The 21,173-nt window shown below is 41.2% G+C and overlaps 6 protein-coding genes across 6 annotated transcripts; 1 reads left to right on the forward strand and 5 right to left on the reverse strand.

Annotated features, from left to right (window-relative positions):
• Window positions 1-93: 93 nt before the first annotated feature.
• Window positions 94-455, reverse strand: MELLADRAFT_92736 (uncharacterized protein; the record flags this gene model as incomplete). Its single annotated transcript, XM_007415655.1, has 2 exons — window positions 94-223; window positions 289-455. The coding sequence occupies 2 exons, from the start codon at window positions 453-455 to the stop codon at window positions 94-96; spliced, it is 297 nt and encodes a 98-aa protein (XP_007415717.1).
• Window positions 456-694: 239 nt separating this feature from the next.
• MELLADRAFT_67303 (uncharacterized protein) lies at window positions 695-2,099 on the reverse strand (the record flags this gene model as incomplete). The annotated part of the gene is made up of 2 exons (XM_007415654.1): window positions 695-1,074; window positions 1,475-2,099. 2 exons carry the CDS (start codon window positions 2,097-2,099, stop codon window positions 695-697), a joined length of 1,005 nt encoding a protein of 334 aa, XP_007415716.1.
• An 11,141-nt stretch (window positions 2,100-13,240) lies between these two features.
• MELLADRAFT_111271 (uncharacterized protein) lies at window positions 13,241-14,444 on the reverse strand (the record flags this gene model as incomplete). The annotated part of the gene is made up of 5 exons (XM_007415653.1): window positions 13,241-13,267; window positions 13,290-13,442; window positions 13,495-13,836; window positions 13,896-14,198; window positions 14,355-14,444. The coding sequence occupies 5 exons, from the start codon at window positions 14,442-14,444 to the stop codon at window positions 13,241-13,243; spliced, it is 915 nt and encodes a 304-aa protein (XP_007415715.1).
• A 762-nt stretch (window positions 14,445-15,206) lies between these two features.
• MELLADRAFT_92738 (uncharacterized protein) lies at window positions 15,207-16,056 on the reverse strand (the record flags this gene model as incomplete). Its single annotated transcript, XM_007415652.1, has 4 exons — window positions 15,207-15,260; window positions 15,377-15,413; window positions 15,659-15,842; window positions 15,912-16,056. 4 exons carry the CDS (start codon window positions 16,054-16,056, stop codon window positions 15,207-15,209), a joined length of 420 nt encoding a protein of 139 aa, XP_007415714.1.
• Window positions 16,057-16,671: 615 nt separating this feature from the next.
• Window positions 16,672-17,555, forward strand: MELLADRAFT_75678 (uncharacterized protein; the record flags this gene model as incomplete). The annotated part of the gene is made up of 4 exons (XM_007415557.1): window positions 16,672-16,832; window positions 16,916-17,117; window positions 17,197-17,233; window positions 17,319-17,555. 4 exons carry the CDS (start codon window positions 16,688-16,690, stop codon window positions 17,376-17,378), a joined length of 444 nt encoding a protein of 147 aa, XP_007415619.1.
• Window positions 17,556-18,847: 1,292 nt separating this feature from the next.
• On the reverse strand, window positions 18,848-19,284 carry MELLADRAFT_30497 (uncharacterized protein; the record flags this gene model as incomplete). Its single annotated transcript, XM_007415651.1, has 2 exons — window positions 18,848-18,899; window positions 18,983-19,284. Coding segments are annotated over 2 exons (354 nt in total), but the record flags the coding sequence as incomplete, so codon positions are not given.
• Between the last annotated feature and the right edge of the window lie 1,889 nt (window positions 19,285-21,173).

Genomic DNA, 21,173 nt, shown 5'->3' on the forward strand with positions numbered 1-21,173 from the left:
ACATGCAGGGGACATACAAGGGGAAAAGATTTGAATTGAAGGGCATGGGGACATTGTGTTGGGAATCCGTCATACTCCAAAGGAAATCGATGATCATGCATCCAATGGATAGAACGGTGGCGGTTTGGTCAAGCCAATTGCATCACATACGCTCGAACACTGATGTTTCAAGGCAAAGCTCTGCAATCCCCCAGTAAACGTATTGTGGAGAAACCAAGGACGTCTACATATGAAATCCAACGAATAATCGGTTTCTGTGAATGCGACAGACAGGTAGGAAAGACGTACTCATTGTCCATGATTGTAAGATCAGTGATGACTTCACCAATACCACGGAAGCCACAGATCAGAGCATGTCTGCCATGATATTCGTAGCTCCAGTGAGTGAAGCAGGCAAATATCTCCCCCAAAAATCCCTTGGCGTGATGTCGTGGATCAAACTGACAATCTGACATGATGAAAACTGGTACGCCAGCCAGTGGTTCACGGAGATTGAACCAACGCTTCTCTGGTTCACCATCTCCAACATTCCCCTTACACAAGACCACGTTCTGAACAAACTAAAGAAGCAGAAAGAAAGATATATAAGTCGGGCGCTTGGCAGGCAAACCACAAGATCTAGTAGGCTTACACGCATGTTCTTAAGGCGTTTGTTTTGTTTCGAAGTGAACTCGATTTTGTCCTCAAGGACGATTCAGAATTTATCAAAAAGGCACGCTGCATGGATAAACATCTGTGCGAACCAAAGATGATCCTTCAGAGTGTCGTGATTTGCATCAAGAGCACATGCATTCAAAAGGATGTTATCGATGGCTGGATTTGGGGAATTGATGATAGCGTGATGGGTGGTACGGCCGTCCCAATAACAAATACGACCAGTTTGGTCCACATCCACATTGGCAGGTTTACAAGCCCATTGGTAGTCAAGGGCATCTGATTGTGGCCAATCACCGCTCAGTGGAAGTAGCGCAAAGACCAAGTCGGTGTCTAGGTCTTGTGGTTGATCGTGATTATCAAAAGGCAGAGCCCTCCATCCGAGGTCTTCTGATGCAGTGATATGGATGCTACGTGAACCTGTGGAATGAAAGGAACGTAAGTAGAATATAGTGTTGCGCTATAGCTATATGTACCCACCAAATCCGAAAGTTTTGTATAAATATATCACTTCCATATTGGGTCAAGCCTTGCGACTTTTTGTTCACAGCAATGAGGTGGGTCTCCAAATGTTTGATCGTGCTGATTTGAGCGTATATATGTATAGTTGCAAGGCAGAGTGATAGATTGAAAAAGATGAAAAGAAATGGAAACAGTTGAAAGATAGTGAGTGAGATGAAGAGGATTGTACTAGGCGGGTCATGAATCACTACGTTTTATAACAAGCACCTTCCGATGTATGTGCAGAGTTGATCTGGTCATATCATAATTAATCAAAGGGTTCAATATACGGCCACGACGAACCAGGCATGACACGCACATATCGAATTATTTTCATTTTCAGGGTCAGACAGATCTATGATGTAGTGGACAAAAGGGACAAAAGGGAAGTATCGAGAATTTAACCTGGTGACAACAACGCCCAAAAAAAGAATGTAGTTGACACCTGAAGTAGGGAAACAACATAACAAAGATAAACATGAATCGTTTTTCCTCTTCCGCGGAACAACCGGTCGAGGACCCTTGCCCACACCAAGTCCACGCTCATGCACAAGTGAATTCTTTAACCTGGCGACTGCGTTGAATTCAAGCTGAAAAACACGCCTTGCTTGACTAACAAGGATATTTTCCTGAGTGACATCACCCACCAAAGGCCATTCCTGATGCCACTTCTGAAACCTCTCATAACTGACTTTGTCCACCCATCTCCAGTAGCGATGGACTGTTTGATCTTCGTACTCATACTCCTTTCCGAATCGTTCAAACCACTGCGGTGTCCGAGTTCCGCGAGTTGTCGACGCCGCGTACCATTCAAGGAGTGATGACACACGGAGACCTTTGCCGGGCCATTCTTGTAAAGGCTGGGTTGGTTGAGGATTGGACTTGTTCAACTCCGATGGCAAGGGCTTTGTATCGGTCTTAGGCACAATATTTGGTGTAAACATTCTTGCGTATTGAGAGTGCAAGAAATAGGAAGATGGAAATGACATACCTGATCATCGAGTTGAGTAACTGGAGCCGGATCAATCAAATCTGTAGGTACCGTGAAACCTTCTTTGTCGGAGTCCGAGTCCAAGACCAAATCGATACAAATGGGATTCTGTCAGCTCTCGAGCTCTTACACATAAGAACCAGAAGAGCTACAATAATTATAAAAATTCATATATCATTTAACATTTAGATTACACTTATAATATATACAACTTATAGACCTAGTTTCGAAGGTCAAGAAACTTCTAAGTATTGAAAACACCAAAGAGCTAATAAACAATACAAAATAAAATATACAAATCACAAACATACCCGTTTTGAAGAAACAAACAAAAACATCTTATAGACTTAGTATCAAAAGTCATGAATATACAAAAACCAAAGTAAGAGTTAGAACACTCACAGGAGAGCATATACAAAAACCAAAGTAAGAGTTAGAACACTCACAGGAGAGCATATGAAATTAATGTATAGCTAGATAAGAGTACCCAAAGAGGAACACTAGGCCGGACCAGAACTTACATTCAAAGATAAGCCAAAGAAGAATGGTACCAGAAAGTCCGTGATTAGTGAATAAGGAATGAGGAGACCAAAGACTAGAACTCCTGAACAGACGAGTAAAATCAACAATATTAGGTAAAATATTGGTAGAATGCCAAGAAACAAACGCTGAGAACTATTTGATCAATATAAGGAAAATACGTAAATACATACGTAGTATTCCTCGACTTAGTAAGACGGCGGTGACGAGATGCTGAGCTAGCTTGGAAATAAGCAGACCAAAGCTAGAGTCAGAATTCTGAGAAGAGGATGACTGAGAAAAGAAGGTATAAATACTGGACGACTAATCAAAAATAAGAAGGGACTCACCTGATTTTACAAACCCAAAATTCTATCTAGATTACACCATTATCTAATTAGAATACTCTTCTTTTTTCGATCACTAGCTAATAAGAAATTCCCAAAGAATAGTCACATTAGTTCCCTTTTGAAATCAGTTATAGAATCAGAGTCATACCTTGCTATTCTATATAGTTATAACAAAACCACCGAGTTGTCCTATTCGTTAAACATAATTAACGGTTAGTCTTTCTCTTCTACTCTTCTGGTCAAGGACCCAGGTCTCGCAACTATATTGTTGGCGGGATCCCTGTAGATTCAAAGTCTCAGGCTGCTCTTAACTCTCGAGTTAGAGATAACTACGGCTCAGGCGTGACCTGCCAACTTCTGTTACCTTACAGTGGGCCTGTAGTACAAGACTTACTTGTTAAGTATAATTTTGGAATAGCAATTACTAATCATAAGCTTTCTATGTATTCCCTCCTAGAAAGATAACTCTACATATTCCCCGTACCCAGCGGAAAAACGGTCAGGATCTTCTCACGACACTGTTGACTAGACCAATTCGTGAGTCATAACAGTAGCCACCCTGACAATTGGGGGCCTCATTGTGTGTTAATAACCCAAGACTAACAAAAGAAAACGTGCTTTAGTTTTCAATATATATTTTTTTTTTTGCTTTAGAAAACCAATAAAAAACCCACAAAAAAATATCAATTTTTTTTTTCTGTTATCATTTTCTATCCCACAATTTCTTTCCATCTGATAGATCAGTGCTCGTTAGATCTATTCAAAGAACTACCTTACTACCTTTTTGTCCAAGAAAATCCTTTCACGGACAAGATTTATAATCAGTGTTTTGGATACCACGTGCTCAGTCCTAGATTACAGTATCTCTTTCAAAATTTCGGACGAAGCAAACTCAGTGTTAACTCAACTCCTAGCGATTAATAAATCATTAGGAAGTCTAATCTTTACATTCGTAAGGGTTAAATTATTTAACGAACCACTACCGGCGGAGTTGTATAGAGACCTCTGGAAGCTTGGCAAGAAACTAAAAGCTTTGGCCATAAGACTCGACGCAGGAGAATACGAGTGAGTACAAAATAGTAAAACAAAAGAAAAGATCAAACTCACTGATAAAACATTACGGTCCACCTAGTGACCAAAACGCAGCAGTCCAATCAGGCTCTAACGAAAGGAGAATAGGGAGTAGGCAAGATCCCATTGAACTCGACAGCCCAGAGCCCGAACAACCAGCCAGTCCAGGGTCATACAACGGGTACAACCCACACGACGACATTGAAGACCTTGTCTATAGGTCAACCTGGTAAGTAACATTAAAACTTTACCTAGTTCTGCTTTAACTTCGAACTAAGCCTAAATATGCCACCTAGAAAATCTGACAGAGTCAGGAGCATTGAGAGCCAGTCCGGCAGACCGAACTACAGCAATACCGCCCGAAGAGCAAGCTCAGTTAGCTCAGTACCAGGGCGACGCAATGCAAGAGGACATACCGGCAGATCAATCACTACCGACGGTCCCCCAAGAGCAACAACGACTGTTGATTTCACTTCACGAACACAACTTCAAGAATTGGAAGTCGGCCCAGGATACGAATCCCAACAACACCCGCCAAATCTCGATCTTTCTTGGATTATGGAAGATGTCTCACGACGCCTTAACGACCATCCTAGGGAAGGAGGAAGTACAGAAGGGGAGCTTAGGCTGGGATCCGTATGTAGAAGAGAGGAAGCTCTTGGCGAAGACCAGCAATGGTTTCATAGGGTTGAACCAGAACCCTCACGGATCAGCAAACCCCAACAAACCTTACCAGTCTCCAGATTGGAACGAGATCCAAGAACCAGTTCAGTCGACATCGTCGGGAGGACCAGTCCGTCACGACAATCATCGGCAAACCAAGGAACCGTACAAGAAGCCACCCCAAGCGGAAGAAGATGCCCAGAACATGCACTCGATGTTGGCGTTCAGCAAGGCGTACTATTGAGCAGTGAAAGGGATCAACAAATCCAAAGGCAAGGGGCATCAGAAGAATGCGAAAGACCAACATTCTCACAAATAAGAACTGTGTTTACGGCCACTCCAAGCCCATTTTTGTCATCTCATCGTATCTTAGGTGATCGAAATCCTGTTATAGAAAACAATGTAACTAGAAGTCCTATTTTACATGTAGTAGACAAAAGAGTTGTTCAACCAACTAAGGAGGGTAATCAAAGAGATTACGAGACGAATGAAATGAATCATGAAGTTGTCCATGAACAAAACAGACATCTGAGCCCCAGATTCGAACAAAGAGAGAGTACTGTACCCACAAATGTTCCATCATTTGACAATGCGAGTAAGACTGAGAGCATTTCAGACCGGATCAAATACCGGGATGACTTAGAGAGACACGATCAGCAGGATCAAGTAAGTAATAATTCCCTGAGGAAGAGGAAACCAGGCAACTTGATTCAGGAATCAAAATTCATTGCGCACCCTAAAAGTATCGAAGATATACTGAGAGAAACCGAGCACGGTATATCTCCGTTTGTAGCAGCTGGACCGGTTAGGGATAATACGGATGGGCTCAGTAGCACGTCATTAGACAAAGACTTTAGCTTAGCAAATAAACTCCGTAAGCTAAGGCTACAAACGGAGAGCCTGTCGCCGAAATACAACCCAACAGCGATAAATCATGGAGAGGAAGTATCAGACACGATAAGAAACCTCCAGAAATCAATAGAACAGAAACTAGACAACGATATAAGAATACTGAGTGAGAAATGGGACTTCGGTATTAATATGCTGAATGATGAACTAACCTTGAATTTTGACGACATTAAAAAAGATGTGCTAGAGATAAGAGAAGAAATACTCTCGGAAAGAAACGCAGGTACACACGCAGAGGGTAAACACAGCATTGAGAAAATTCTAGATAAGCATAGCTTAGCATGTAAACAGATGATCGAGATACACAGCACACATCTTAGCGAAATGATGTGTAGACTAGGTGAGAAGCTAGATAACCAAGCACACCAAATAGTTTTGCTGCACCGACACGTAGCCAAAATCATCTCCATGATAGATAGACAAGCAAATGACAGAGACGAAGTACCTGTACAAGTTTTAGGAAATAATCCTTTCGTAGATTATAGCGAGAAGCACGAAGCACAACATACAACGGTAGCTCCGAAGCTAGAAACAGCTGTATTACTTTCCACAGCACAGGAAGCAGAACAACAAAAGAAAGACGCAGCGGCAGCAGCGGCAGAGGAAAGGAAAGCCTTACAAAAAGGCCAAATCCCAGCCAAAGACTGGCCGACTTTTAGCGGAGAGGGAGAGTATAATCACCTTGAATGGATTGAGTGGATCGATAATACAAGAGAAGATACATGTATTCCGGACTCGTTGATAACTTGTAAGTTAGGAGTAATACTCACAGATTCGGCGCGAAGCTGGTATACAGTTAAAAGGCGCAATATAAAAGAAAAGAAATCATGGGATGATTGGAAAAAGATGATCATGGACCACTTTGGTACGCCAATCTGGAAAAGAAGGATGGCCACAGCTTTCGACAGAGACACCTTCAAATGGGAGAATAGAGAGAAGCCATTAGCCTGGCTTCTTCTGCAGCGTAGGAGAATGGATGCTGCATGGCCATTTCTCTCAATTAGTGAACAAATCAATAAGATACTAGGACTATGTAACGGGGACATCAAACACGCAGTTCAATCCCGCATAACAGACCATGACAACTTCGAAGCCTTCATGAATATATTCGAAGAAGTCGTGACCAACACCTTGATCGGGAGAAGCTTGCTCAAGAATAAAGACTACCAAAACAATACCTTTTCGCAAAGGCCCGGTAACAGTTTCTCGAGCAGAGATCGAAACAGTTTCTCGAGTAGAGAAAGATCATCTAGTTTTAGAGAACACAGGTCTATTGAACATCCGAAAGGACAAGATATCGGGAAATCAAAAGACTACAAAAATCACAAAAACCTAGGAACTGTAACGGGAAAGGTGTCATTCCGTGACAATAAGAGCAATAGATTTGAGAAGAAGTCCATCCACGCTATAAGCAATGAAACAGACAAAGAACAAAACGAAGAATACTTGACGGAGAAGTTCAATGACGAAATAGAGGATGACTCGGAATCATCAGATAACGACGAGCTGGACCTTTGCGTGGGCAATATTGATATGCTAGCAGTACACCAAGAATACGATTCCCCTCCTTCTGTAATGATACACACAGAGGAAACAGTACAGGTACAGACTCCAGCTGTATCATTAGAGGATCTAGCGGAAAATCTAAGAATAGCTGAGGAGACAGTATCGTCAACCGACCATCCACCATTCATAGAAAGAGTAACGTTCAACAACACAGAAAGTAGACCGTTCGTTGCGATCAGCATCTCAGGCTACAGCAGCGAGATGCTCCTTAATACTGGCTGTGAGCCATTGATAATCTCAACTAAAGTACTGAACAAATATTGGCCAACATGGCAAACTGATACAAAAACGACCAACGTATCAGCGAAATATGCAGATGATTCGGACATGATAGGAGATATCTTGATACCGATTAAACTAGAACATGCATATAATGCGTGTTTCTTGATGGTCAACCTTATAGTGTTGATCGACGACAATTTAGACCACCTGATATTGGGTAGCCAAGACCTACGGGAGTTTGGATTTTCTGTGGAGCTGAAGGATAGAACACATTGCAGAATACGTACGAGGTACCGAAGCTTCTGATTCCCAATTATACCCCAAAAGATATGGGATGAACAGAGTGGAGAAAAAGCTCACGGGGATATCTCTACGATCACGGTTGAATCAGAAGAAGGACTGGATATAGCAGAACTACAGTCGCAGGCGTCTATACCCCAACAATGGGAAGAGAACGCAAAGCCATCATCACAAATATCCGATGCAAGGCTCCTTATGTCGAAGCCTGAAAAAGGCAGAGCGCACACGATAGGGCAGCATTGTATCACATCAGCCCTGATCAGCGAAAGACAGAAGATTGAAGTCCTGCTTGACAGCGGAGCAGCCTGCTCAATAGTGGGAACAGATTATCTGAATAGATTTGTGAAAGATTGGAAGGAGTCTATGATGCCACCAAGCAATATGACATTCAGAGGGTGTAGCAGTAAGCTACGACCATTAGGAGTAATAGAAATACCAATGATATTTCCTCATCATTTAGGATCAGTAAGAATTAGACCTGAATTTGTAGTTATGGATAATGCAACATCAAACTACTTTATACTGGGAGGAGAGTTCCTTAGACTATACGGCTTTGATATTGTACACAGTAAAGAAAAGTATTTTACAATTGGCAATGAAAACAAAAGGAAGAAGTTTCTGTTGCACTCTTCGAGAGAACAGAAAATAGCAGCAGTATCATTAAAATTAGACGAAAGCTTTGAGAAAGCTTTTGGAGAATGTAACATCTCTCCTAGATTGAAAGCTACGGAATTGTACTCCCTACAGGCGGTGGTTAGGAAGTATAAAAAGGCTTTCACATACGGCGAAAACCCAATAGGGACTATCAAAGGTCATAAACTTAAACGGAGGCTCAATATTGAGAAACCGTATCCTCCAATACTGAAAAAACAGGCGTACCCGGCTAGCCCTCGTAGCAGAGATGAGATTGAGAAGCACATCAATGAACTTGTTCAGTATGGTATCTTGCGGAAGGTAGGGGCAGATGAAGAGGTGGATGTAACGACACCAGTCATCATTGCCTGGCACAACGGGAAATCCCGAATGTGTGGTGACTTTCGTGCACTTAATACTTTTACAATACCGGACAGATATCCTATGCCCAGGATTAGCCATTGTTTGACGAACCTAGGGAAAGCCATGTACATCACGACTATGGATGTAATGAAGGGGTTCCATCAAAACGAAGTAGACGAGTTGACTAGATACTTGCTAAGAATCATATCTCACATGGGGATTCACGAGTATTTGAAAATGCCATTCGGTATTAAAGGTGCACCGGCACATTTTCAACGCATGATGGATACCGAGTTTGCAGCAGAACTGAGTGAAGGTTGGCTGATTATCTATATAGACAACATAATTGTTTTTTCTGAGACATGGGAAGAACATTTAGAAAAACTAGAACTGGTTTTTAAGAAACTCGTAAGAATGGGGATGACGATATCCTTACAGAAGACTAACTTCGCCTTTGAGGAACTGAAAGCATTAGGACATGTAGTTTCAGGTTTATGGATTGCCGTAGATCAGAATAAAGTGGCAGCGGTACTCAAAAAACAAATCCCGCAATCAGTTAAAGAAGTCCAGCAATTTCTGGGATTCGCGAACTATTATAGGTCTCACTTGGAGGGATTTGCCAAAGCCAGCGGACCGCTGTACAAATTACTTCAAAAAGGGGTAACATTCGAAATGACGGCAGATGGAGTAGCGTCATGGAATATACTAAAGAAGAAGTTGACAGAGGCTCCATTCCTGCTTCATGCAGATTTCAAACTGCCTTTTAAAGTGTACGTTGACGCAAGCTTTGATGGGTTAGGAGCCACACTGCAACAGATCCAGATTGTGGATGGCAAACCCTTTGAGGGATTGATCAGTTGTATTTCAAGAAAATTGAAACAATCCGAACTAAACTTATATGGGGCCACTCAGCTAGAGAATCTGTGCTTAGTATGGGCACTGGAGAAGTTTCACTACTATCTAGATGGGGCCTTATTCGAAGTCATAACTGATTGTACAGCGCTGAAATCACTTCTGAACATGAAAACTCCTAATAGACATATGCTGCGATGGCAGATAGCTATTCAAGAGTACAGATCATGCATGACAATAACCCATAGGGAAGGAAAGAAACATGAGAATGCAGACGCCTTGAGTAGGATGGCACTAGAAAACGACATAGAAAACCCGGCATGGGATCCCGAGGATATTGGTCGAGATATGCCGATTATGGGAATTACAATATCAGACTTGTCAGAGGAATTCTACGATAAGGTCATGCATGATTATACAAAAGAACCAAACACAGTGAAACTGCTAAGTATAATGAGACAAGGGTGCAAAGCATTAGATCTGTCATCATCTTTAGATAAAGAATGGAAGAAATCATTCGACGAGGGCAGGTTTACCTTACTCAGTGGGATCCTGTATCACCGAGAAAAACACTCGTGTGCGATGGTTATAACTTCGCAGAGACTTAAAACAGATATACTTAAAGTATGCCATGATGATATCATGTCAGGACACTTATCCAGTGAAAGGACTATTGAGAGAGTCAAACAAATAGCCTGGTGGCCAGGTTGGAAGGCTCTTACAGAAGATTATGTGAGCTCCTGCGATAGGTGCCAAAAAGCAAATAGAGCTACAGGAAAGAGGCTAGGCCTCCTTCAACATATTGAAGAACCCCAGATTCCGTGGGAAGTCATAAATATGGACTTTGTAACGGGATTGCCACCAGCTGGACACGACAATGTGGACTGTGTCCTAGTCATAGTGGATAGATTTTCGAAACGCTGTAGATTTTTGGCATGCCACAAGGCTGCTACAGCCATGGACGTAGCACTACTATTTTGGGAACGAATAGTCTCAGACTCAGGCTTACCAAGGGTGATCATTAGTGATCGGGACCCGAAATTTACTTCGGAATTCTGGAAGGGATTGTTCAGCCTAGCAGGAACATCATTAGCGATGTCTACAGCGTACCACCCGCAAACAGACGGCTTGGCGGAACGCATGATTGAGAGTCTCAGCGACCTCATAAGGAGATATTGCGCATTTGGTCTTGAGTTCAAGGACAATAATGGATACACGCATGACTGGAAGAGCTTGTTACCAGCCTTAGAGATCGCGTATAATACCAGCGTACATAGCACTACGGGAAAATCGCCCTTTGAAGTGGAGAGAGGATTTAACATTAGAACTCCGTCAAAAATGATACGACACAAAGAGTCAACGTTCCATCCTACAGCAATGGACTTCCATAACATGTTGGAAAAAGCAAGAAAACACGCCGGCGATTGTATAATAGCTGCAAAAGAGTATAATAAGCAACGTTGGGATAAGACGCATAAAGAGCCATCATTTAAGATTGGGGACCTGGTATTAATATCTACAGTAAATTTCACAAATCTGCAAGAACCACGGAAAATGAAGGACTCATTTATAGGACCCTATGTAATTAAAGCCTTACACGGGACAAACGCAGTAGAAGTTATATTAACAGGACAATTGGCACGGAAACACCCAACGTTTCCAGTCTCACTGTTAAAGAAATACAAAAAATCAGATGAGAGCAAATTTCCTAATAGAACAGAAGTCGAACAGATAGACCCACCTATGGAAGAAGAAAACATAGGAGCCATTAAGAAGATAATCGGCGATAAATACGTGAAAGTTAATGGGAAAAGCACCAGACTTTATTTGGCACGCTTCAAAGGGAAAGACACGGATGAAGACAAATGGTTGGAAGCCAAAGACATACCAGACTCCGATAGATTCCTCAGAAAGTTCAGAGTAGAGAGACGAGAAACTAGGGCACAACCCTGAGGTTGGGGCGTCATTAGATTACACCCCTGAGGTTGGGGAATGTCAGCTCTCGAGCTCTTACACATAAGAACCAGAAGAGCTACAATAATTATAAAAATTCATATATCATTTAACATTTAGATTACACTTATAATATATACAACTTATAGACCTAGTTTCAAGGTCAAGAAACTTCTAAGTATTGAAAACACCAAAGAGCTAATAAACAATACGAAATAAAATATACAAATCACAAACATACCCGTTTCGAAGAAACAAACAAAAACACCGTATAGACTTAGTATCAAAAGTCACGAATATACAAAAACCAAAGTAAGAGTTAGAACACTCACAGGAGAGCATATGAAATTAATGTATAGCTAGATAAGAGTACCCAAAGAGGAACACTAGGCCGGACCAGAACTTACATTCAAAGATAAGCCAAAGAAGAACGGTACCAGAAAGTCCGTGATTAGTGAATAAGGAATGAGGAGACCGAAGACTAGAACTCCTGAACAGACGAGTAAAATCAACAATATTAGGTAAAATATTGGTAGAATGCCAAGAAACAAACGCTGAGAACTATTTGATCAATATAAGGAAAATACGTAAATACATACGTAGTATTCCTCGACTTAGTAAGACGGCGGTGACGAGATGCTGAGCTAGCTTGGAAATAAGCAGACCAAAGCTAGAGTCAGAATTCTGAGAAGAGGATGACTGAGAAAAGAAGGTATAAATACTGGACGACTAATCAAAAATAAGAAGGGACTCACCTGATTTTACAAACCCAAAATTCTATCTAGATTACACCATTATCTAATTAGAATACTCTTCTTTTTTCGATCACTAGCTAATAAGAAATTCCCAAAGAATAGTCACATTAGTTCCCTTTTGAAATCAGTTATAGAATCAGAGTCATACCTTGCTATTCTATATAGTTATAACAAAACCACCGAGTTGTCCTATTCGTTAAACATAATTAACGGTTAGTCTTTCTCTTCTACTCTTCTGGTCAAGGACCCAGGTCTCGCAACTATATTGTTGGCGGGATCCCTGTAGATTCAAAGTCTCAGGCTGCTCTTAACTCTCGAGTTAGAGATAACTACGGCTCAGGCGTGACCTGCCAACTTCTGTTACCTTACAGTGGGCCTGTAGTACAAGACTTACTTGTTAAGTATAATTTCGGAATAGCAATTACTAATCATAAGCTTTCTACGTATTCCCTCCTAGAAAGATAACTCTACATATTCCCCGTACCCAGCGGAATAACGGTCAGGATCTTCTCACGACACTGTTGACTAGACCAATTCGTGAGTCATAACAGTAGCCACCCTGACAGATTCGCTGTAGAGCCTTTACTAACAGTGGATCGAAGTTCTTTTGAGATTATATCAGGCGAGTCTATGAGAGAAGAGTCATCCTTATTTCTGTTGTCGGGTTCATCAGAGGTAGCAGTAACTGCAGTGTTTCCAAGAGATTTGGGTGATTGTGTCGATGTGGGAGATGAATTGATTAGATTGGTGGTCGTATTGTTGGGCACTAATGGTTTACCCTGTCCCAAACTCTCTAGGACTTCTTGAAGGTCATGAATTAGGCCTGCTCGATGACTGGGTATACACACCACCAAATTTTGTGCGGTAGCGATGTATCTGTGTGGGAGTGTCATGGGTATTTCACGCTGAAATACCGATGATTTAAGGAATGGTTATGATTAATGTTCTTGTATGTGTTCTTTTGGCTAATATCAAGATAGAACCTACCCAATTCCTCACGAGTTCATCCCATACAAGGACATCACCATCCCAGGCAGGCCCTGCAGCCTCTTCGACCTGACGAGCCAGAGAAACACATTTTCCCAAAACAGCCACTGGCCATGTGTCAAAGAGATGTGAAATCACAGGAGTTCGTGATTCCTGAAATTGTGTCAGTGTGACCAGAAGTACCGCTACGATGTCTGAAACTTACTTTGGTGACAAAGTGAAGGCTGACGACCTTGCCTTTGTCAATGGAGGGGCATGATGCCTTTCGCGAAGTGGCTGCGTGTGCGTGTCTGGCTCTTTCCAGCGCCGAAAAGTGCTCTTTGGGGAGGATCTGCCCAACACGGCGAACACTCTGAGAGCACTGAGGGGGAGGTATTCCACGTGGTCTTTTGGGCTCGGAGTCCATGGGCTTGGGTGGGATGGGTGCGACACCAACTTGGGCAGGAGCGAGTTGAGGTGGGTTTATTGGCGCAGGGCGTTGACCTATGTTTGGTCCCTTTGGGCGGTGTTCATAGCAACTGCCGGGAGCACTGAAATCTGTGCAACACTACACCGTACGAAGAGTTACGTCAAGTCGACCCCCCCCAAAAAAAAAAATCCACTCACTGATTTGCAATAGCCCAAGACACATCCAGCGTTACCGGCGCTTTTATGTTTGGCTGCGGTGGGTCCTTGGTTTGGGCGAGCACATTTGATAGCAGGTGGCGGCCGTTTGGGTCGTGTCAAATTGGTATCCTGAGAATTCGAAGGGCGAGGGAGTACGACTGCGCCGTTTATGTTCACCGGAGGTCCATGCTGAGAGGGATCGTAGGGAATGGGGTGTTTGATGCCAGCGTTAATCAACGCTATCTCGTGATTCAATTGGTTGAGTTTAAAAGTTTGGTAGTAATGCTTGTCAAACGTCGAGCACTGTAAAAAGGGTGTGACAGATCAGCACAAGTATGGTTTAGATGATTGGACGAAGTCATAATCGTACTCACCCGAATCTTAATGATGTCTTCCCCCCCCGTGGATGTAAACTAGAGACGCATCGTTGCCTGGACATTCTGGACAAGCCAGACCAACCTTAGCGCCAGGATACGGTGTCGGTAAGAATGGGTGTTGGGGAACTCGTCGGTATTTGGCCCCAATGTATGGACCCGGCTCGCTGGGCATATTGTTTGGCTGGTGCTGGTAGTGAAGTGGTGGAACCACGAAATAATTTGGAAAAGTTGGACATGGGTGGGGTGGACGGCGTCTACAGGTTTTGATGAGTGAAAAACTTGATCACAAAATTTTTTTTCGACCATATCCGAAAGAGATCAGAAGACTGGACCATTGTAAGGGAGGGGATGGGGGAGGTATCGAGGTAGCTATGGCTTGGGGGAGGTTGCCATATCGAGGCAGCACGGTGAGTGCTAGCCCCGTGCGCAGCAAGCCCCGGGTGAGATAACAGCGCTACAAGGCTATGCATGTACCATGTGATGTCTATACGTGAATCTGTATTATCACATGATAATTATCATGTGATAATTATCACAAAACATACGAAACCCCGATGCTCCCAAACCGACACCCCGCGATAAGTCTTACTCGGCTCAGATAACTTAAAATTGGAATGAGGACCGGTCCTTTCTATTGAGCAGCATACATTGAAGAACAGTGTGCAACAACGGTTCGGAGGATTTATATAAGATTTTGCTTGGAATTCAAACAAAACAGATCAAATCAAGATCATCGGTTGTTGTGGTTTACATAACTTTCTTCCAGTAGACAACCTCGCTATGGAATGAGATGCGTTCAGCTGGCTTTTACCACAAGCATTGAACGAATTATTCTGATCTCAAGGTGATCATGTTAGCTAAGTTTTGTCAAAGGACTGTGTTTGGCAAAATAAAAATAGCTGCCCAGTATGCGAAACAAGAGCATCACAAGATCTTATTGAACAGTAACAACATTAGCAAACTCGGAAACCATTGGGGTGTTCGTAGCCTGCAGATTAGAATCCAAGGGAAAAAATGGCGATTTGAAGTGGTATAAAATTGTGATTAAATGATCATCAGCCTTTTCTACGGTTGATTGTTGATTCAACAGCCTAAAACACTTACACCGAGCAAGTAGAATTGAGAAAGTGTCAAATTGTAACTAAGAGTTTCGAGAAAATTGGATTCAAATTAATTAATTAAGGGTACTCAAAGTAAGTATGTACGTGTACATACTTTTTGCTATATACTTTTTTTGGCGGGGAAGGCGAGGCCAAAAGTATATTTTTTTTCTTTGTCCCCGCCAAAAAAAGTATGTAGCGAAAAGTATGTAGCGCTACATACTTTGCTTTGAGTACCCTTATTATGAACACAAAAAGGCTTTTTTGAGTAGAGTTCATCACGAACCGTTGACCGATTCCCTGTCCGAATTTGTCGGCATTCGGTAAAGCCACTTTCCAAGTATAGGTGCTTCCTTCGAATTTTGGTCCAGATTCATCGAATACTAAGGTGGCAGCATAAAGGGCGTTGCCGGCACCAACGGGTCGAAAGCCAAGAGTACATGCCACTTGTTTTACTGAGGAAGTGGTGGCTGTTCAAAAGATAAGTGATCAAGTCAAGCTTGGTTCATCAGAATTTATGAATTGGTAAATCTTCTTACATTCAAAGTGAAGTACTACATCCGTGGTAGCGCCTGCTTTCACAACCGCATTGGGCCCAGGAGAAGTAATGGACAATCTTTGAGACAGTACCGATGGTAATAAAGTACTCAAAGCTATAGCAAATAACAAGTTGCAAAGATTCATCCTGTCGCGCAAAGATTTATCGTATAATATGATGTTGAGTTCAGAAACTGATTAAAACTTGGATGGTTGGAGGAATCGTGGTTTGTGTTGATGGGAATTGGTTTCGAGCGGACGCTTTGTACGTATATAGATGTTTCTTCAACCTTTGATCTGTCCACTGAATAATCCCAAACATCGAACCTTGCTCTGTTTCTCACGCACCGCCATATTGCGCAGATGTACCACTTTCAATTTGTTTTAAAAAAGATTTCAGTGGGCTGTGCAACCACCGTGCATGTGCAACAAGGGGCACAACCTTGTTCAACACCTTTCAACACAGCTTTAACGGGGCTTCTATCTCCATCCTTGCCAGCGCAGAATCGGCGACCGAACTCGATCTGAATCTGTCAGCGTCTGATCACTGATCGATAGACAAATGAAAGATCGTGACTTAACAAAGTCCCACGCAGGCTCAGGCTGTCGCAAGAGGTCGCGCAATCCTGGAAAGAATTTCTCTCGGACATCTGTCCACTCGGTCATCATTCACACCATTCACACATAAACATAAAACAAGCAACACAACCTCAGCTATCAATTCCCCCCCAACCCACCCGCTTTCATCATCCATCAAACCCTCAACGTGTTTTCAAAGATGCACACTCTTAAATTTTTAACCGCTGGATTATTGTTAATCTTTTCTACAACAGTTACTGGCCAGAAGTTACGATTTGTGTCACCTGCTCAAGACACAGTTGTCAAACCGGGGCAAAAACTGACCCTCAAGTTACAGTTTCAATGTAAGTGTACCCTAGATGTGGAATGATAATTAGCACCCCATCAGGCTGAGCTCTTCAACTGTTTGGCAATGTGATCGCAATAGCTCCTTCTTCATCCGACACACAGATCGCTTGGGAGCTTGGACTCAACGGGTTTGCAAATGATCCCACTTCCCTTGGCCGTCCACTCGTAGCGAGCCTTGGAGCTGGAGCTGCCGGCGCAACATACAAGTCGGACGAACAAACGTATTACTGGGATGTTACTTTACCCACTGCAGATAAGTTTTTGGATGGATTTGACAAGACGTAAGAATTTTACCATACAGCTTCTTCGCATTCTTTTGAGCTAATGATTGTTGTGTTTTGATCGATTTTCTTATTATAGTTACCGATTGACCTTTTCGCAGTACTTCTTAGATAAGGTGAGTCACTTTTTGTTTTTTTGAAAACTCGCCAACTCAAGACTGCAGTTCTTTGAACTCATTATGACTATTTTGCGCTTTCTAGAATGCCTTTTCCCCTATGTTAAACACTATCTCTGTTCCTGTAAAGCTTCAAAAGGCTTGAGTGTTCGTTTTTGAGATGACGTGATCAATGTCCGACTTTTTCATACATTTTTTGAATCTCTTGGTGATCTGCCTCCTTGTTTGTACTTGCCTTTGGTCAACTGAATGTGTCGTTAAAATCCGAAACAGTATGTATGTGACATGGCACTTAATCAAGGCCCTTCTTCAAGATCTCTCCAGATGCTTCGAGAACTCCTTTAGTTCCCCACTCACCTGATAAACATCGTGAAAGATGCCTAGCTGGGGATGCTCACATAGCGTATCAAAAGCCAAGACTTACAACCTCAAATCAAATCGTGTTGAGTGCGCCAATTGCCTTTATGTTGGGGTCCAAAGTACTTGGAATCGTACAAAGTCGATTATTTGAACTTTTGGCTTCATAGAAACGTCTATACAAAATCTGAAGGAGAGAACTACTGTTGGACAAGAGCGTCAACGCATTTCCTTTACCAAGAAAATGGAGCCAAAAATTGATACCATCATCCAGAAGAATCGAAGGGTTGAGGAAGCGGAGAGTCTTATTTCTTCTTACAGAACTTTAGCTCGTTTTTTGTTTTCCCACCATCCCTCCCATTAGGCTTATAGTTTTTTCTTATTGTAGTGTTATTTAGTTAGACCGCCCCTAGGGTCTCTGGTTTTCTCTCATTGCAATTCGCTCAGGCCCTCCGGGGTCGTCCAGCCTTTTAACATCTCACAAAACTGTAAGCATTCTTATTTCAGAAAGTCTTCCGCGTCTCGAACCTCTTCCCAAACGTTTGTTCAAAATGTAGGATGTAGGATACAGTAAATTGTATATGAATTATTATCAATATATAAAATATATTTTCCGTTGAAAAAAAAAGAAAAAAGTGAATGAACGAGAGAAAATCTTCCAAAAAAGAACGAAATCGAAAAAAAATCAAAACAAAAGGAATGTGTTTATAAAGCTAATGGATATATATGTAAATTGAATTTACAGGTACAAGAGTATGAAAAGGATGAAAGAAAAATCGAAAGAATAACGAGAAATGAGAAAAGAAAAGGTGATATATGTTGGATTAGATATATGTTGCTTTAAAGGATTGCAAAATTACATGCTTAAAGAGAAAAGCTAAGATAGTTTTACAAGGTAAGGTTCATTTTTATAAATAAAACAAACACGGATAATAAAAATTTTATTAAAAAAAGAAGAGAAGGAGAAAGAGAAAGAGCAAAAAGAAGAAAATCAAAAAAGAGAAAAGCAAAAAAGAAAAAGCTTTAATTGAGTTCATCAAAAAAGAAAGATCAAGGATCGATTAAAAGTTGAGAAGATTGATCGATTGGATCATCCCAAGGAATCGAATTTGGATTTAAAGGACCACAAAGTCTTAAGAAAATCAAATAAAATCCGGTTTGAAAGGTTTTAGAAAACTTAAACTTTCGTAAGTTCTTGAACCGTTGATGTGACGAAGCTTGGGTTTGTTTTAAAATCGTTTGACGTGCTTGGATTTTGATGTGTTCTACTGTTGTTAAACCTTTGAAAGTTAAATAAACATGATACGACCTAATAATCACACACAGCACAAAAGAAACAAATCAGATTGATATCATAATGTGGAAAATACAATGGAAAAAGAATGGACTTACAGGAGAGTAGTGATTGGAAACAAAACGATTGAAGAGATCACCAAGACAGACACAGAGATTGGATGATTACCAATTTGATTAGACTGATGAAAGTTCAAAACCCTCCAAATCGAAGTTCCAATGATCATGACCAAGCTCAAAACACTCGTGATCAAAAAAGTAAGATAATATAAATAATTTCGAGATCCAATACAATTATTTAAATAAGTACAATGATGATCTAAGCCGTCGATACAACAATCACACATTCGACAGTGTGATGAACGTGGGGGTCGGTATGTACAACAGGTCGAACACCATTTCGATTGGATCCATTCTTCTTCTTCTTCTGTTTCGTCTTCTGATTCTACTCGATTCTCGTGGGTTCCTTGTCGTGTCGGATTCAATGGTTTTTTAGACTCGATCTTGATCCAACGAGGTAAAAGTTCCCAGTCACCTAAATTGATGGTCGTGTGTGGTGGTGGTGGTAATTGTGAATGAAGCTCCGATTTTTCTAAATTAGTTGAAGCTGTAATCGAATTAGAAGCTCTATGACTCGGTTTCCATTCCAGTTCAGGTGTAGGATCTAAAAACCTAGGTATCACACCTGGATCTGTGATAATCGTTTTGACCATCGAACACAAACAAATTGTCCAACTATAACTAAACCAAATCAAGATGAAGATTCCGAATGGATGTTGACTTAAACTATGAGAATTGCCTATATAAAAGATAATACCTAATCCGATGATTAAGATTAATGAACCAATGGTTTGTAATGGTAAGTTTAAGATCCATTTGGATTGAATGTCTTGTTGGATTTCAGGTTTGACGTTTCGATTGAAGCATGATAATAGTTTAAAGTACATCAATGGTACCCAATCCAATTTAATCGAATTAGTAGGTCTTGAAGTCACTAGTTTTCCATTCCAACAAAACATCAAATTACCTTGATGAGTTTCATAGATTCGTTGAGGATGAGATGACTGATGGGTGGTTGTTTTGGTAGTAGTTAAAGATGATGAGGATGAGGATGAGGATGGTATAGGTAGACGAGTTTGATTTGATTTAGTAGGTATCAATGATGGTTTCTGTTTGATAGAATGATGAGATGATGAGATCTTGATTGAATGTCTTGATTGAGTGTTGGTGATCTTTGAGTTTCGAAGTGAATGAGGTCTTGATGATGATTTAGGTAATCTGATTTCTAATAGACCTGAATGAGTTTTGTATTGATTTGATTTTGATTGATGATTGGTTTGATTAAGATGAGTTGGATTAAGATTAGATTCGGTCATTTCATATAAACGATTGATAAGTTGGTTGGATGGATTAGTTGAGCTGATGGATCGAGATAAGAATTAGTTAAGAAGTTGAGAAATTTAAAAATTAGAAGTCAGTCATCAGCAATCAGTAAATGGTAAAGAAACGATTTATGAAAAATAAAAAATAAAAAAGTATTAAATTTAATTAATCTTAATAATCGATTATGTTAAGTAGATTGGATCAGTCAGTTTGCTCGATTCTATCATCCAACATTTCAAAATTAGTCGGCTTTCTTTCTTCTCACTCACACACTAAACAAGAGTTTACTTACTAAAAACATTTTATTTATCATTCCAGACTATCTATCACTCTCAAGTTTAAATTAAAATCTTGAACTTGTATACGTCATTCTCTAATTTCTACACTTTGCATCTAAATCTTCTCATTCTCATCCTATGACTCTCAAAATTCATTCATTCTGCCCGTCCAATCCAAATACAGTCAAACCAGAAAAGCTTGCCACAAATTCCCCGCCAAATTGCTCGAGTTTTGCGGGCAAAATCGGTCAAGCTTTTCCAATTTGACTGTATGTAGGTCCCATATGGTTGGCCAAGGCCACAGCTCTGAGTTGCCGTGTTTCCCAACCATTGGGAATCATAAGAATGCTTCTGATCGTTTCTACAGTGGTATGTATGTACACAGTTGAACCGGAAACTTCCTAACTTTGGGTTCTACATAAGCTTATCCAACACCCACGCCACTTCTCACACGCTTCTAGCGCACAGCGTGGGAATTGGATAAGCTTAGGCCCTCGTGTACAACTTTCAAAATTGTTATTGAAGCCATGTGAACTCATGTGAAACTTTCAAGTTTGTGTAGCCCTATGTAGCTGCTAAAGATATCTAGTCAAACCCGCGCAACACATAATTTGGGGGGACTACTTTTG

The sequence above is a fragment of the Melampsora larici-populina genome, assembly GCF_000204055.1.
Source record: "Melampsora larici-populina 98AG31 unplaced genomic scaffold MELLAscaffold_52, whole genome shotgun sequence".
NCBI lineage: Eukaryota > Fungi > Basidiomycota > Pucciniomycetes > Pucciniales > Melampsoraceae > Melampsora > Melampsora laricis-populina.